Consider the following 18,814-nt stretch of genomic DNA (forward strand, 5'->3'; position numbering starts at 1 on the left):
TCTATCTTCCATTCAACCACATCAATATGGGCCAGTAGCAACAGGGGAGAAAAATAGAGCCTTCTCCTACACCTGAGCACAGGGAAAGACTGGTACTTTGTAGCTAACTTGCTCAGAGACACAGATCTTTATAGTCTGAGCATCTGTTTAGCTAGGACACCTGGACATAAAAGCAACATGGAGAAGGAAAAAGTACTTTGCATGTGTGCATTTTAGATCTGGTTGAAAAAACCTTAAAGCCATATGTGGAAGTTTTCAGTGATTCTTTCCCACACTCTCTCCCTTTCCCCCCTCCCCACAATCAAGAGTTGAATTTTTGGATTAAAATCTTTATTCAAACTCAAAGCTGAGATTTTTTTTTTTCGCTATTTCCCCCCACATGCACTTTGGCTTAAAGGAGCAGTGAACCATATCTAACAGATGGAATAGTATCTATTACCACCAGCATATGCTGAAGGCAGCCTAGGAGTTGTGAACTTACATATCTGCAGAAAGGGAAAGCTGAAACTTCACCCTGGTGACACAGACACAGGTAGTGGCACAACCATTATCCCACAACCTCTCTTTTTAAGCAAGTGACCAACATCCACCCCATTAACAATGCCTTATCAGTAGAAGCAAAACAAGGCCCTGTTCTCCATTGCTTTTGTACCTTGTGTGGCCATTTATACCTGTACATAGTAAGAAATCCCCCTTTTTGCTATGTGCTTTTACACCCATTGTGCACCTACTTTTCACAAGTGCAAATGACTACAAAATACAGTGAAGAATTGGGCTCACAATGTTTATGGACAACTAGAACTGGATCTCAGGAGGCAGGCAGAGAGGAGTAAGAACAAAAGGAAAACCCATATAGCCCCATATCAGTCACCAAGAAATGAGATCAACCAATAGGGAGGGTGGCTTTTGGTTTTTATTTCAGTTGTGCCTAGATGCCTCAATCAGGACTCTCTTCTGCTAGGTGCTGTACAAACACATAACAAGTGAGCCAGCATCCTGAAAAGCTTTCAGTTCAGCTTCCTGGTAGCCAATCAGAAATGAGACTTGAAGCAGAATTCCTGCTGCAGCTCACCCTTCACCCAAAAAAGGTATTGGACAAGCTCAACAGACGATGTTGTTTCCTTTCTCTTACTTCTCCTTTGCCATGCACATCCCTACTGAATTATCTCAAAACTACCAATAAAAGATAGATATGATCTCTAATCAAAATTTTAACTAGTTTATAACCACCAAGTCAGAGGTGTCTATTTTTACCAAATACACTCATTCAAATCTTGGTTTTTAATATCTCAATGTGCTATAGTCATATTTCTATTAAATAAAGAGTTATGCAAAGTGACTAAATCTCATCTACATTTTTCCTATATTCCACTGGTAAGCAGACCATTCAACTCATTTTTGCCAGAACTCTTAGAATAAAACAGTTCTGCCTCCATTCATTATGTTATATCCATACATCACTGACTATAATGAATGTGTTGTTCTACCCTGAAAACTGATAGTGTAGAAATGGCACAGTTTTGTTTAAACCCACTTCCTCTGTGCTTTCAGAATTAGATATTGTCACTTAAGTTATAAGAAGTTTTTAATGCTTCTCTCTCAGTTTAGCTGAGATTTATTCTAGTCTTTCTGTTTAATGATATACAAGAATAGCTTACTCTGGTTTCTCCCAAAATCTAATCAGCTAACCTTGTTTTGTAGTTTAAACAATAACAATTAATTGGATCATAACAACAAGAATATAAAGTAACAAAAAGTTACACTAGCCCAGTGAGTTAGTCCCTTGTTTATAAGCTATCTTCTTAGTGCACGTGCAACGTGCCTCCAATGGCACATGACCAGGATTCCTCACCAAATTTGATCTGCTGGTTTGCTTGTTAGCTTTCCCAGTCCAGGCTAGGTAAGGACAGGGAATGTGACATGAACACTGATCCTGGGTTCAATCGGCAACCCAGCTCTAGTTGCAAAAATTTCCAATGATAAGCCCATTTAACTCTGCCAGCCCAGAACACTCCAGTCTGCAGAAGGTACCGTAACAAGACACGGACGTCAGAGTTCTTAAAGCTCCATATACCACATTCAGCAAGTTCCAAGCAGGATCAGTAACTATGCAAACCCATTGAAGGCAATGCAGCGACATCTGTGGCAATTCATTACCCACGTTGGCCAACAGAACCTTTATTTTTAATCACTTTTCAAAGACTCCACTTTAATCACTTCTAAATATAGGACTTTATACCTTTTTCTGTAAAACACTCACTCTACATAATCTGAAATAGTGCTTTGGAAAGTTATAATTTAATAAAACACCAAAAGAGGAAATTTATTCAAAATTTGATCCTGGCCTTTGATTCATTTTCATTACCAAAAATCTTTGAAACCAAGTATTCATTTGTAAATTAGGTGCCACAATGATATCAACTAGTAACATTAGGCTGGGATTTTCAAAGAAGCCTAAGAGAGTTAGGCACTTAAATACTGGTAAATTTCAGCGGGATTTGGGAAACTAATTTTCTTAGGCTCCTTTAAATATTTCCATCTTATTTTTAATATATTATAAAGAAGCATTCTACACAAGTTACTGATGCTACTGTAATGCTTGAGTAAATCAAATAAATACTTAAAAATCAATATGTAAATTGCTCAATAAGACATTTAAACAGTATAAAATATTGCTGTGAACACTATTTTATGACAAGATTAGCTAATGAACCAATAATTATATGGGGGCACAAATTAATCAATCAGGAATTGTTTCTGGAAGAATAGCCAATTAGAAACAAGTTTATAATGATAACCTGATGAGCATGAAGTATTCAAAAACAATGACTTCACTTACCCTGAAATATTCAAGGAGAAACGCCCGATGTGTCTCTGTAACAAATATGCATCTCTCATTTATTTACTGCTTATTGTTATTTTTTGTTCATAAAAAGCTATTGTTTTTACATTTGTTTTAATGAACAATCTTGCACAGAATGGAGACAAAATAAATGCTCGCTTCTGCATTTTCCTGCATATTTGATATTACCAAAGGGTTTACCTATGCATCATGTTTATTGTGTAATTAATTGAGAATTTTAAAAAGCAACAGAAAAAATTACTGTACTTGCTGGTCTGGGAAAATGTTCTCACTTCTTTGCTTTGCAGAGAGCTTAGTTCTAGATGTTCAAGTTTTTCCTTGACCTAGACCTTGAAGATTAGCGATACAAGAGAAATCTTTAATAAGATCTCATTTTAATAAGCAGCAATTAGTATTAATTCAATACATTGTCTGGGTTAGCTCATATACATTTTATATTTTATGAAATATTGGTAAGGCGAGGCATCTGAGATTGAATCTTCTGACATTTCCGTCCCAAGCCTCGACTCCTGTACTGGGTACTCTGGAGTATCTAGGAGGTGCTCTCACTCCAAATTCTAAGTGGGCAGCAGTGGGACTAGCATGAGTGCCCATGCTGCTGAAGAGAAGAAGATGGGAGTGAAGTAACATCACAGAATAATCCCTTGAAGATTGTCACCTGCCAGTGTCCTTAAGAGCCCAAATCTTCCTACCACTGAAGGGAAGAGGCTCTGGAGCAGAGGTGAGCAAACTATGACCTGCGGGCCATATCTGGCCCACAGGACCGTCCTGCCCAGCCCTTGAGTTCCTGGCCAGGGAGGCTAGCCCCCAGCCCGTCCCCTGCCCCGCAGCCTCCGCTTGCCATGCCCAGCCCGTCTCCAGTGAGGACGCTGCGGCCAGCTGCCCGCCGGGGCCCAAGGAGGCAGGTAGTGTGGTGCGCTATGGACCCGGAGAGCCTGACTGGTGCTGCTGTGAGCAGGGCGCAGCCTGCCAGCTGGGCCCGCTGTGTGCTGAGCCCTCCAGCACCAGGACAGAGGCACCTGCATGGCGCCATCTAGGACAGGCACCTCTCCCTGCCCTAGATCCGCAACTTCCCCGCGTGGACCAGTCTTCCCCTAACTTTTCGGTGCCAGCTGGAGGCCCCTGCACTGCAGCTCCCCTCCTCGGGCTGTGGCTTCCCCCTGCTCCCTGACAGCCCCCCCGAGACCCTCTGCCCCTTATCCAACCCCTCGGCCCCAGCCTGGCACCCTTAACACGCCACTCAGAGCAGCGTGTCTGACTACCCCTGATCCCAGTAGAAGACCAAAGCAGTCCTACTGTCATCACTGCAGTCCCTCCTGTCTTCTCAGTTCATAACCTAAACAACGGCCAGGAAATGGGAGGAGAATTCTGAGTGTGGTTTTAGTGAGCAGTAGCCTCATGGTGACTCCGTTGCCTCCCCTCCAACTGTCAGCTGGAAGGGATAGACACTGCAATCTTCCTTGCCCACCACCCCCACCCAGGGCTGGGTGTTGATGGCATGCAAGGTGGGGGTGGGGATAGGGTGGCCATGACTCTGTTACAGAAAATAGCGTAAAGTATGCAGTACGTTCATAAAGTGTAGCGATTTGAGGATGAAATCGCTCCAGAATGCATTATTACTTTGGTTACTGTCTTTGAGCCAGAAAACTAAACTTGTCTATATGTAAAACAAATCTAAGTTTAAGAGACTATTTTCCTCCTTTCTGTGGGATTGCTGGCATCATTCCCAGCCTTTTTACAAGCTTACCATGGCATTTCACCTTAAATCAAATTAATAAATCGTTCTCAGATATGAGGGCTGCGGCTGACAAATCCATACTACTATTGCAAAAGCCACCATTTCCCATTTATATTGTAGTTGGTGTATAGGAAAGAAAGCACAGTTGATATAACCACTAGTGTTACATTTATTGATCAGAAATGTGTGAGCATTTTAATGAGCTAGATTCTGAACTTCTGGATTGTGACTAGCATCCTAAAGGGAGGATGCAAAAAGGAGTAGGGACTGGGAATGCATGAGGGTAGAGGTGGGTATGCCAGAGACAGGGAAAACTGGAAAGAGAACAAGGAGAAAGTAGGAATAGGAATGCAATCCACTATCTAGGGCAGAATGAGGGAGGGTGAGAAAGGGAGACTGAAGAGCAGAGGGATTGTCTGGGGACTGAAATGCAATAGAGCAAATCAACATAGGGTCACTATGGATGTAGTTCTGAAAAACCTTTGTGGCAGAGGGACATCTGGGGAGGGAGGAAAGACTATAGAGTATGGGAAGGAAGAGGAGAATGAGTTTGGGAGGAAGGAGGAAGAAACTTGTGGATGCAACAGTGCAGACGCAGACTGCAACAGCAGAAGATGAGAGTGACTATGTGCAAAGGTTTCAGAGTAGCAGCCGTGTTAGTCTGTATCCGTAAAAAGAACAGGAGTACTTGTGGCACCTTAGAGACTAACAAATTTATTACAGCATAAGCTTTCGTGGACTACAGCCCACTTCTTTGGATGCATACAGAGTGGAATAAATATTGAGGATATATATATACACACATACAGAGAGCATAAACAGGTGGGAGTTGTCTTACCAACTCTGAGAGGCCAATTCAGTAAGAGAAAAAAAACTTTTGAAGTGATAATCAAGCTAGCCCAGTACAGACAGTTTGATCAAACTGTCTGTACTGGGCTAGCTTGATTATCACTTCAAAAGTTTTTTTTCTCTTACTGAATTGGCCTCTCAGAGTTGGTAAGACAACTCCCACCTGTTTATGCTCTCTGTATGTGTGTATATATATATCTCCTCAATATTTATTCCACTCTGTATGCATCCGAAGAAGTGGGCTGTAGTCCACGAAAGCTTATGCTGTAATAAATTTGTTAGTCTCTAAGGTGCCACAAGTACTCCTGTTCTTTTTATGTGCAAAGGCTCACCAGTGGGAGAAGTAATAAAGAATGAGGCTCTTTTCCAGCAGTCAAAGCTGAGCCTCTTAAGTAGGGTGTTCTTTAGACCAAAAGGTAAAAGATAAGAGGAACAAGGCTCATGTTTTGGGGGAAGAGGAGGGCGAATATATACTCAGAATGTGTATACTTGTCCTCAGAATATCAATACTGCATTCCCACAGGTAACTTTTAGGTACTATTGCAAGGAAACTCAGTTTTTGGTCAGCACTGACCTTTTTGTCCTAGCAGGTCTGAGTGTTAAAAGCTAAAACTGGCTTTTGTTGTGCTGTTGATAAGTCACCATAACGGAGAGAAAGTTTCACATGCTCCTTAGGGTGCATTCTTCCCATCATTTTTGCTATATTTGCCCAAAATGCTATAAGTAGAGCCAGGTGAATAGTGGCCCTTTTCGGTTCATTGGCAATTTTGAAAAATTATATAAAAAAAAAAGTTTAAAGGTAATTTTGAAACAAGTATTTCAAACTGAAAAATGAAAATGTTTCATTTCAGTTTTTTTGTCACCTCCAAAATGAACAATTTGGCAAATCAGATACAAATGCATAAAATGTTCTGGTGTCACTGATTCTACATAGTCACCAAAAAATGTTTTGTCCAAAATAAAACAAACAAACAAACAAAATTCACACAGCTCTAGCTGCAAGGCCTGCCACAGTGCTAACTGTGTTCAGGTTTGAGGTTTAGGAATCTAACCCCCATTTCTTGTATTGGAAGGTATAAGGTCACTTGCTGGTTTGATCTAGGGTAAATGGTGGATTCTCTGTAACTTGAAGCCTTTAAATCGTGATTTGAGGACTTCAGTAACTCAGCCAGAGGTTATGGGTCTATTACAGGAGTAGGTGGGTGAAGTTTTGTAGCCTGCAAATGTGTAGGAGGTCAGACTAGATCAGCGTTTCCCAAACTTGGGACACTGCTTGTGTAGGGAAAGCCCCTGGTGGTCCAGGCCAGTTTGTTTACCTGCCGCGTCCACAGGTTTGGCTAATCGCAGTTCCCACTGGCCATGGCGGCCAGTATATCCATCGGCCCGCGCCATTCCAGCAGCTCCCATTGGCCTGGAGCAGCGAACCGCAGCCAGTGGGAGCCATGATTGGCCGAACCTGCGGACGCGGCAGGTAAACAAACCAGCCCGGCCCGCCAGCATATTTGTAGCATATTTGTTCTGCCCTCATACAAAATGCTAGAGTTAATGTTAATTTTCAATTAATATCTATTGTCAGGGAGCTAATAATGTATAGCAAATTTGACAAACTGTTTAGCTCCTCCGACGAAGGTGTATTCTGTTTCCAGTTTTTCAGGTCCAGTTTTAGGATATTATCAGGTTTAGGATTATTTTCCCCATTCTATTATTTAGGTTGGCATTTACTTTAATTCCAATATATATAATCCCTTTATCTTTCCAGTTACAATTCCAGTCTATGAAACAAACATTGATGCACCTATTTTGAATTGGAATTGGTTCATCTTTACATAAAAGAAGCTATTTATAAGAGGGTCACCTCTGCTACCTTGATTCTGTGGTTCCTTCCTTTTGCAGCAAACTCCTCACTAACCAGGGAAAACCATGAAGGTCCATATCCTAGTAGCTCTGGAGGCCCTAGGCCATCAAAGTTTTTCAAAGCTATAATGCTGCATTATATGAAGAAAATTTCAGCGGGCTTGATTCTCAGTTATGCTGAGGCCCCTCTACATTGCCAGAAGGGCCTTAGTGTAATGTGGAATTCAAGACAGTATATTCAGAACTCTGGAAGGTAAAATACAGCCAACCCCAACGCCTCAGGATTTACCAAGGGACAGCTTTTAAAAAAGAAAAAAAGGTTTAAAAGGACATTCTTATTTATGTGCTACCTGACAGCAAGAGATAAATTTTATCAGACCCAGAGGTAAATCTCAGAGTTTTTTCACAGGTTTTTATAAGAAGACTGCCACAGTATAATAATACAGGAACAAATCCCACAAAAGTCTTCTCCTGCCTGTGTTTTGTTACTGACAGAACAGTTTATACAGTGGACATAATCTTATCTGAAAAAGAATAAGTCAAATTTAATACAGACAAGTAACTACAATCAGTGTTATTAGACTATAATAAAAACATCAGAAGTGGAACAATGGCACTATTTGGAGATAAATCTCTCAGCTCAGTCTCAGGCATAAGAACAAAGTAGCAACTACTAAAAAGGACAACAGTAGCATGTTACCTTAAAATCAAAAAACTTTAAGTGAATATTCTCTATATTAAGAAAAGAATGTATGTGAGTGAGGGGGGGGGGAATTCAGAAGAGCAGGAAAGTGTTTGGAGTTGTAGATTTCTCACATTAACTCTCAAAAACTTGAAAGTAAATTTACGGAACACATGCTGTCTTGACCAATGAAATAAAGGTTAGTCAAGTATGACTAGGGAGGCAGATAGCCAGCAGACTATTTTATGTATTTCTAATGCTGTAGAATTACTCGTCAGGGACAATGAAAATGAAGGAGAGCTAAGATATGAAGTGGCAGTTGTACACAAAATGAGAGACAGAAGGCACAAGTACAGATGCTTGAAAACATTGAGAATTAAACCAGCGGTGAAAGTCAAGTCAGTACAGTGCTCTAAATCTCAGGTGTACATGAGAGAAATGAGTAAGCCTCACAAATACTTCTCGGGGGTTGTTAAAGCAGAATAGCTGTCTCGGTGGAGAAAATCTGCCCTTTTAGCTTCCAGATTTATACACAGCTGTTTTGTAGCATAACAGAAGCAGGGTAAAACACAGTCTGAGGAAAGAAGGATGGATTATCTGGAACAGGGACGGTTTGAGCAGCTGTGACAAGGCCCCCGCAGAAGAAAACAGTGTTATGTCTACAGAAATTTTGCTCAGGAAGTTGCTGGGTCCTTCTGTGGAGGGATGGAGGCAGCTGCAGAGAAGTGTTCTTTTTGGAAAGGGGGGGGGGGGAAACATAGAAAGCAGAGTGACTGGAGAAACCACTACATGCGTCACAGGATAGGAAGGGGACAGAGAAGGAGAAGAACAACCCTAAGTTGCAGTTTTTTCACAAGATGGGAGGCAGGAAGCATAGGGGCCTCAGAGCTGCTGCTCCTTTAAGAAGGAGAGGTAGCAATGAGCAGAGTGTCCTGGCAGAAGGGGAAGCAGCAGAGCCCTACAAAAAGATACTTGAAGCAGAAAGGATTGATCTGATTGGGGAGGGCAGAATTAATAAAAGCATACTTGACTGAGAGGAGGGAAGATGTGACAATGGAAATCAAATATGCATAACTTTGGGGGGGAGGTATTTTTCACTTGGGATAGTAGGTATAAGTTTTGAGGCCCAGATTCTCACTCTCTCTCCAGGTTACATGAAAATTGAGTGTACAAGCTGTGCCTCATGATGACCAGTGAAGACAGTCAGTCCCTGACTATCCCCATCTACACCATATATATTGATCACTCTTTAAAAACATGTGGAAGATACCAAGATTTCCAGCAATGCTGTGCATGTGTCAATGTTACTTCTGAGCGTCACTTTCATCACCTGCTTTTTGGGGTAAAGTCCCTTTCCGTGGCTGGAAAAACATACTATGATCCCCAAGAGGCATGAACTCCTAAAGTCTCCTTTAAGGAGAACTTCCACATGCATAAGTTACCTGTGAGAGCCGGAATAAGACATATAACAAGTTGGTGGGCAGGACTTCAGCTAGTGACCAAGGGTGGGATCCACAAAGGTACTTAGGTACATAACTCCATTTTTAGGCACCATTGCAATTCACAAAACTCCCACTTGGCTGCCACTAACACTGTAGGAGCCTAAATTCATTTGGCACCTAAGTTTTTTCCTCTGGGCACACACACTGCAACCTCATTCTAGGTGCCTGGATACCTATCCCCTGCCTGCGCACATGCACTGCTGCCTCATGCTAAGTGTCCAGACATCTCCTGCCTAAGCCACAGAGTGTTTCACAAACCAGAAAGATAGGAATTCAGCTGGCCAAGTTGTGTATGTGGGCCTAGTCCAGTACGTGATCTCTGAGTATGCCTACCATAATCGGGCCCCTCCGGCAAGTTCACACAAAGCTGTGTGCTCAGAAGGGAAAGGGAAAACCTCCCATGTAATCTTTAGCCTAGTGGATAGGGTACTCAGCCAGGAAGTGGGAAATCCCCAGTTCAAGTCCCCTCTCCTACTGAGGAGAAAGTAGATCCCTGTTCAAATCCTAACTCTCATGGGAATGCCCTAACCTCTGGGCTATAGAGTCATTCTTGCACTCTCTCTCTCTCTGGCCCAATTATTATTGTTTAATTAAAGTGGAACAGCTTCAATAGGAGAGATTGAAGGTGCCTGCATCAGAATATTCTATAGCCCAGTGATTAGCATTCTCACCTGAAAGCTAGGAGACTCCTGCTCAAATCCCTTCTACCCTCAGGTGGAATACTTGATTTGTGACTATCCCACATCTTGGGTGTGTACCCTTTCCACTAACCCAAGAAAAACAGTCAATTTTAGACTGACCTACAATGCCCTACACAATCTCATCCTGCTTGACATCTCTACTCTCTTTTCCTCCTGTTCCCCAGTCACCTCTCCCTACCACTCACTTCATCTTTCTCATATCTTCTGTCAGTTTGCCCTTATGCTTGGAATTTCTTTCACCATGGCTGATTGTCCCTCCAACAATTTTTTGGGAGGCTGCATGGTCCAGCACATGGATAGGGAGCCAGAAGACCTGGTTTTCTATTCTTGTCTCTGACGATCTGTTGTATGACCAGGGGCAAGTCACTTAGCTCTCTTCACCTTAGTTTTCCCACTTGTTTAATGAGGATAATAACTTGTCTGTCTTTATACGGTGCCTTATGAATGATCCAGAGATTACAAATGTTATGCAAGGGCTAAGTATTATTAAAACATTTTTGAAACCCATTCTCAGGAACCCTCTTTTTCCATTATGTCCTCACCAATAATCTTTTTGTTCATCCCTGCCTTCCTAAAATATCGTCTTGCATTTGCTTGCCTGGGGTAACTTAGATTGTAGGCTTCCAGGGACATGAAATGTGTTTTATACTGTAAAAGTACAGTGTAGTAAAATTTATTTGCTATATAATTTATTAATAACAACCATTATAAACCATAGCAGCACAGAACAGGAAGAGACAAGACTGGGCATGAAACAAATGAAGTAGTATTTTTTTTTAAAAGTGTATAAAGCAAGTGCTGATGTGACATAACATTGAAGTAATTTGGGGACAGGAGAAATGGGGTAAATTCAGCCTTTAGAGAATTGGTTAATGTTTGCAAAGTGCTTTGGGGGATGAAAAAACTATGTATTATCATTATAGCAACAGAGCATCTCTGAAATTAAATATCTGAAGCTCACAACTGCCACTGATCTATGAAAATGTGGGTCTTCAGCTCAGCACATCCACTGCATTTGTGATAGTTATTAACTATTGTCCAAGTTCTACCTTTAATGAAATCTGTGTAACCCCATTTAAGACAACAGAGTTGCATAGGGATAACTGAGGGAGAATTTTCCATAAAAATGGAGTTGGTGTGAGAAGAGTGCTAGGTTTTCTTCCTAAGGAAAAAGTAAGTTAATCATATACCACTATCAGAAACAGGTGGATTTTAGACTGATCTGCACAGATTTGGAGTAGGATCAGACTTTTGCTGACCTCTGCGGACACTCAAGAAACACGAGTTTGGATTACCCACATCATTAGTTTACATAACTACAACCTGTCTTGAACACTATTTTGTCCCTTTTATAATCCAGATATTTGTCTTTATTACCTCCCATGGCAATGAATAAAGTCTTCTCTCTTTAAAAACAAACACACACCCACCAACATGGTTATACCAAATCTATTGTACAGAAGTGAAATGTGGGCACTGAGGAAGGCTAAAGAACACCAGACTGTGGTGTTCAATTCTCATCTTATTTTTCAGGATCAATCTTCTTCTCCATAAGTACACTTTAAAGGCCGTTACAGCAAAAATAAATAAGAATAAAGTATACAAGCCAAATACACAATTTAAGAAAATATAAACAACTACCAAGAAAAGTGAACACATGATATAAAAATCCCATTAAGATCCACTTTAAACACAACTTAATGAAATATGCCAAAAGCAAAATGAAAGAAACGCTACATTATGTTACTTCTACTCATTGGGTCTACACATCAGTAGATATTTGTATCAATGTGGAAATAGCAGATGCCGTAATTTAACGCAGCTTTGTGACAACGGTATACTGCTGTAGAAAGAGGAAAAGTAATCCCTCTGCTACTGAAGGCACATAAGTCTCTGTTGCAAGTCACTGAGGAATATCATTGTAGACTGGAATAAACTCATTTCAACAGAAGATACACACTTACTTTCAGAAGCTATAGTAAAATTAGACAGCCGTTTTATCCAAGTGTTTACAGTTCCTATTTCAAAGGCAGAGAGATAAATATTGAATACAGATAGTTAAACAGCACATCCAGAAAATTTTAACAAATTTCTTAAAAAAAAAAAATTAGGATGGTACAGCTGACAGATCAGCGCATTTTCTTAATTTTACTTCTAGTAAAATTCCCTTAATTTGTTGGGATCATCTGACATTTTATAGAGCAGATATTACTGAATGTTAAGTTTTTGAAAACTATACGAGCCCAGTCAGTGACAATTGCTTCCACCACTTAAACTGAAGATAATTGGTTAATACACCATCCAAAACCCACTGAAGTCAACGGGAGTCTATTAACTTCAGATCAGACCCTAAATTAGCAAGACATTTAGTAAAATTTATGTCAAATCCTGCCAAGTCTGCCCATCACAACCAACTCCAATAGTTAATCAATTAAAAAAAAAAACTTTAAGACAACTCTCTTCCCTCACAAAACACACATATTGTGTTAAATTATTTGATAAACTGCATCATATAGCATGTATGTACATATGTACTTACAAAGGATACAGTATGCATTATAACTTCATCTTATTGATTTGAGAGCTATTTATTACTTCTCAATGGTGGTAATTTTTCGTAACTGCCCACTAGGGTTATCAGAATATTGTAACAATTTGTCTTAGATCTGCCCTTCCAATAAAATAGCACCAAAAAGAAAAAGCAACTATTATTGAACGAATTATTAAAGTCATATGAAATTTGCTACACTTCTTTTATTAAATGTTACTGCATCTGCAACACACAACCTTTATTCACATCTATATTTCCTAATTGTTAAAGCAATCCAAGACTTTGTATTCCATATGTTACAGCTTTCTCTGTAGGCCAATAAAACTGAGTGGAAATAGGCAGCGTGTCTGCAAGCAAATGCTTTTTTACTAGATCTTTTTACACCTCAAGTTTTAAGTCTTGTTTTACCTTCAAGCATTAGCTTCTAATTATAGATTTAGTCTTGGAAAAAATGTAATCTCCTTAAACTACATGTAATTTAAAAAGGAGGCTGTTAGCAGGCATAAAACATTGCATTCACTTAAATAGAGCAATTTTGAGCATAAGAAATGGACAACTTCTAACACACATATATTCATTTTTGAAGTCAGCAGAAGTTGGTGCAATAACAGATATTACCTCACCCACCATGTCTCTCTCAGTTTTGGTCAGTTAGCTATAAATAACAAGTTACCTATTATGATTAAGTGACTTTCATATGTCACTTTCAAAAATGTAGTATAGTGTATTTCTGATACTTGAACAAGTGTGTTTGGGTGTCCTCTGAACTATATGGTATTCTCTACCTTGAGACTAGTGCCTTAAACCTTAGATCAGCGGTAGGCAACCTATGGCACGCGTGCCGAAGACGGCACGTGAACTGATTTTCAGTGGCACTCACACTGCCCAGGTCCTGGCCACTGGTCCGGGGGGCTCTACATTTTAAATGAAGCTTCTTAAACATTTTAAAAACCTTATTTACTTTACATGCAACAATAGTTTAGTTATATATTATAGACTTATAGAAAGAGACCTTCTAAAAACGTTAAAATTTATTACTGGCACGCAAAACCTTAAATTAGAGTGAATAAATGAAGACTCGGCACACCACCTCTGAAAGGTTGCTGACCCCTGCCTTAGATATTAGTGGGCAACTAGTGCTTTAAATCTTAGATATTAGTGGGCAGAGCCTCAGCTGGTGCAAATTGTCATTTTGGAGCTATGACAACTTGCATCAGTTGAGGATCTGCCTGTATATATTTATTCCCTCACTACCATCTTTCATAGTACACTCCTATTTGAAACACTTTCACTGTTAATCCTATATTAAGTATGCTGAATTCACTTTCTAGTACAGTTTAAAAGTATAAATGGTTATAAAAGAAGTGTCTCCAAAAAGTCTGGAGAACTTTCTGCAAATTAATATTTAAAAATAAAGCACAAAGAAACACCTTGTAGACATGCAGAATTAGTGAGTTTCTAGAAATTTCTTAAGCAAGGGAGAAAAGTATTTAAGTCTGCACAAAATCCTTTTGGAAAGTTAGAATTCTTTATGTTCTTAAAGAAAATTATAAGCCATGGAAGTAACACTGCATTTATATTAAATCAACACAAGTTTGTAACTACCATAAAGTTATTCTACCTCAGTTCAATTCTTTGACAAGTGTACTTATCATATCTATATATTAAGAAGCACAAGCTTCCCAGAAAGATCAGCATAATCAGTTTTAGCTAAACCTGAACTGGATCACACTCAGCACATCTGCACATTTACAAGCACAAATTCCCCAGATGTCATAAATTACTATCTTTACCACTTGTCTCCTAAAAGTGTTGACTTAAAGAAAGTGCTGTGAACAGTGGAGATGGTCACAGCATGAGTTGTCAAATGAACTAAATTCAATTGCATAGGATCAGTTGGATATATGCATAATCTAAAAGGGCAAAATGTCAACAATGTTAATGCTTGTGTCTGTTATAGGGACATTACTGTAACCTCTCAGTGATAGAGATACAAAATAGCATTAGTTATGTTTACTTACAGTGAATATCATATATTCAAGTTCGCGTGTGTGCAACAGGCAACACTATATTTGTTTCAGAGTAGCAGCCGTGTTAGTCTGTATCCGCAAAAAGAAGAACAGGAGTACTTGTGGCACCTTAGAGACTAACAAATTTATTAGAGCATAAGCTTTCGTGGACTACAGCCCACTTCTTCGGATGCTTTCGTGGACTACAGCCCACTTCTTCGGATGCATCCGAAGAAGTGGGCTGTAGTCCACGAAAGCTTATGCTCTAATAAATTTGTTAGTCTCTAAGGTGCCACAGGTACTCCTACTATATTTGTTGTCCATTTCCAAAACACATGCAAGTCAACAATACATAAATTGAGAGTCATTTCACCACTCCTGAATTACTTAAACAACATAAATAACTGGATTACTTAAATAACCAAAAATGTATGCAGACAAAAATATAGACATCTCAGCTTCCAAACTTTAATTAGAGAAGAAAACATCAATTTCAGGTAATTTGTTAAATAACCCTTAAAATGCAGCTCAGCAGTACAGATGGCATGTTTTATCATCCTTAGGGTTGGAAATTATCCTGTTTCAAGTTTAAAGGTGCATCAGCTGGTCTAATCAGTTTTGCTACCACTAACATTTTCAAAACCACCCTACATAGTAGTATGCAATTTACATTGTAGTAAGTTCTGCTTCCCAAGAACAAAACAAAATACCAACAAGAGTTTCTAAGCTAGAAGTGAAAACAAACTCAAATATTGTTTAAAAGTAGGGCCAGAGTCACAACTGCCCACCCAGGTTGATTAGAGAGACAAGGTGGGGGAGTAATATCTTTCATAGGACCAACTTCTGTAATTGAGAAAAACAAGTTTTCCAGCTACACAGCTCTACTTCAGGTTTCCTCACCCACCTGGTCTCTCTAATATCCTGGGCCCGACAGGGCTACAACTATACTGCGTACACTCACTTTGATCTCAGTTTCTACTCCCTTTTTGACTGTGGTTAAGATATTTCATATTCCATATTTTTTGTTATGCACAGTGAACCATTTCCTCTTTTGGCACGGAGAAGTAGTTTTCTTTCAAACTTTTACAGACGGGAGAAGGTTTGAGACCGATACTGTACAAACTATTAGTTTATAACGTTTTTTCCTAGGTGGGTTTCCTTGGTCCATTACTGTCATTTTTCTCCCAGAAAGGAAATAACACGTTCTTTAGAGTCCAAGCTTCCCCGTCCCCTTAGAAGCTGTGACAGCTGTCTGGAAACACCAGTGACTAGATTACTGCCCATAGTTTGCATCGGGATATGTGTGCGCTTTGGAAGAGGAGATGCATCCCCGCCTGGAGTCTGTGAGCAGCTCAGCGAGGTATTAGTCATTAAGCTCTCACACTTCAACTTCCAAGCGCCCAAAGTGTCCTCCAATGTGGGCTCTCTCCCAGGCACGACCCGCTGCCTGCCTCCTGCATTAGCCAGAGGCTTACATCTCTGATCCTACATCCAGCCCTATCCGACCCCCTCCCGCCGGCCGGCACGGAGAGCAGCAAAGCCAGACCCTTGACAGCTGGGTTTCCTTTCACACGCTCGCCTAGCCAGCTCCATTCACACACCCCCACACCGGCTGTTTATCCGAGGCAGGTTCCACACGTGCACCGGGCTGTACTTACAGAGACACCGTGCGGCTCGGCAGCAGAGAAGGCTGCAAAGTTTCGACCAACTCCCCCCCGCTGCAGACAACTTTGATGCGGACGGTTTGGCGGCCGGGCCCCTTGGAGCGCTCAGCGGTGCAGAGGCAGCTGTCAACGATCAGGTCCGGGCAGTTCCTGCTGGCCCAGGAGAGCCCCGCCAGCGCGGCCGCCAAGCAGAGGCAGCGACAGAGCCCGTGCATGGTGGAGGAGCGGACGCCGCGGCTCTGCGCTGCTCATGGCAAGCTCCGCTCACAGCCCGCTGCGAGGGCGGCTCGATGCCCGCCCCGCCTCCTGCACTGACCCGCTGCCGGGTCCCGGGGCGCCCCCGGGGCTGGGAGGGTCTCCCCCGCCTCCTCGCGGTAGCCACACCGGGCGGATCCGCGGTCGGTCACTCCCAGCAGGAGCCTCAGCGCCGCCCTCGACTCACCGGAATAAAACTCCCCCGAGGAGAAGAGAGCGCCTCCCCCCTCCCGCCGCGGCCTGTCAGCGCGACCCGCCCACAGCCAGGCTCCGCCAGCAGCCCCGGGCAGCGCCCCCGGGCTGAGCGGGCGAGCCGGGCTGCAGCTCGCTCGGACCGCGCCTGGCGGGGCTCGCTGCCTTCTGCCCCCCCCCCCCAGGGGTAGCGCCAGCGCTAAGCCTGGGCTGGTGCTGCACAGGCCGAGCCCCTCCGAGGCAGTGACAGCGTGAGGCTGAGGGGCACCGTGGGAACCCAATTTTCAGCCAGCCTACTCCTCCCCCTCACAGATGTGGGTTTGGAGACCGGAACGGAGTGGGGAAGATGCCACGGGGAGTATCCTGACCATGCGTTTGTGGTTAAGGAATTGGACTAGGACTTTAGAGATCTGGCTTCATTTCCCAGCCCTGCCACTAATTTTCCTTGCGACTTTAGGCAATTGGCTTCATCTCTCCATGCTTAGTTTTCTATCTGTGAAATGGAGAGTATAGTTAATTTTAAGTTAAGACAAGGTTAAGTTCAGCTTCGCTTCATCAATGTTACCAGTTACTACAACCGCTGCCACAGAAAAGCTTACCGGTGTTGATGCATTAGGGCAGCATAGCAAAAATACACAGACGCTCAAACAATAAGAGACTCTGCAAGATATAATGTTTACTTTCAACATACATGTACTCCAGAAAGCCATGCAGAGCTGAGCAAACTGGACTGGGTTTATTCAAATAGTGTTCCACATCTACCTCTGTTAGTTTGGCCAGCCTTACACGCTCTTTCATTCCCTTTTTGTGAACACTCATGTAAATTTGTTTGCTCACAGACAGCCAAGGTTAGGTGGCTAGCAAAGATTAATTTAAATCAAGAAATAAAGATCCCAATCCTGCCCTGACCTCTATATGGGCAGACCTGCCCACAGTCCCATTGACTTCAATGGGGCTCCATGCAAAGGTCTCTTGAGTGTGGTTCATTCTCTCATTCCCCATAGATAGGTGAAGTGTATATTTAACCTAGGCTGAAAATTGTTCACAATATGAGCAGTCATGATTTATTTGCAGACAATTCAGGAACAAAAAGAAGGCTAACTTCTCAGCATAAATTACAACCAACAATTCATCTAGTTCTAGCTGAGAGTGAATGAAAAGACAGTTAGTAAAGAAACCCCAATCCTGCAATGAACTGTATTCTGACAGACTTTGGTACTCACAAAGAGCCTTATTTAAATCAATGGCCTGGAGCTTGTTGCAGGAGCTGGGTTACACATTGTAACTTTATAGCATTTGTTACCATAAATATAATACATAACTATTATAAATGACTAGTTTTGAGGGCAATAGTGGTACAGTAATATTCCCTAAAGGCAAGGGCTGTTTTTTGTGTGTGTACAGTCCCTAGTACAATGTAGCCTTATTTCCTAATGTGGGGTTCTCAGTATTAATAAATAATCCATAATAGAAAAGTTACTGCTGTTGTGAAATATCATGATCAAGGTAACTTTACAAAAGATATTGCTCTAGGGATAGAGTTTTTGCTTTAAAGGAGTCATTAACGTTACACCTCTTTTTAAAAGCAAAGTGCTGTAAATCTCCATAGAGAATAAAATGGGATGTGTCTGTTACATGAGGCATCTCAGCATCCTAATGGTTGTGCCTCTTTTTCTTTTTTAAGGTAAAGAAAGCCTAAAAAGTATTTAAATTCATATATGAATTTTTAACCATGTTAAAATTCAGGTCCACCCTGTGTGTGTGTATATATATTTTTTACACACACATCTCTTAGGACAACTAGAGAAGTAATACCATGTGTATAAACCTGATTGAAAGGGAAGCGATTTTGTTAGAGTGTTAAAACTCTGCTTGTTTTTAATCACTAATCTAACTCACAGGCCCAACAAAGTATTGGATGGAAAGATCTTCAGTTAAGGGACAAGAACGTTCA

At 41.4% G+C, this 18,814-nt stretch overlaps 1 protein-coding gene across 3 annotated transcripts in view; it reads right to left on the bottom strand.

The window, feature by feature from the left end:
• The window catches only part of ADGRA1 (adhesion G protein-coupled receptor A1), a 502,175-nt gene that overhangs the window by 451,468 nt on the left and 31,893 nt on the right, over window positions 1–18,814 (bottom strand). Inside the window, exon 1 of one of the 3 annotated variants that reach the window (XM_042856772.2) lies at window positions 16,408–17,303. The exons of the other annotated variants lie outside the window; for them this stretch is intronic. Coding sequence (XP_042712706.2) covers window positions 16,408–16,628 — 221 coding nt within the window. The 5' untranslated portion in view covers window positions 16,629–17,303. Of the gene's footprint in view, window positions 1–16,407; window positions 17,304–18,814 lie in introns of those variants that run through there. 3 annotated transcript variants of the gene reach the window in all.

This window comes from Chrysemys picta, chromosome 7 (genome assembly GCF_011386835.1).
Source record: "Chrysemys picta bellii isolate R12L10 chromosome 7, ASM1138683v2, whole genome shotgun sequence".
NCBI classification, from domain to species: domain Eukaryota; kingdom Metazoa; phylum Chordata; order Testudines; family Emydidae; genus Chrysemys; species Chrysemys picta.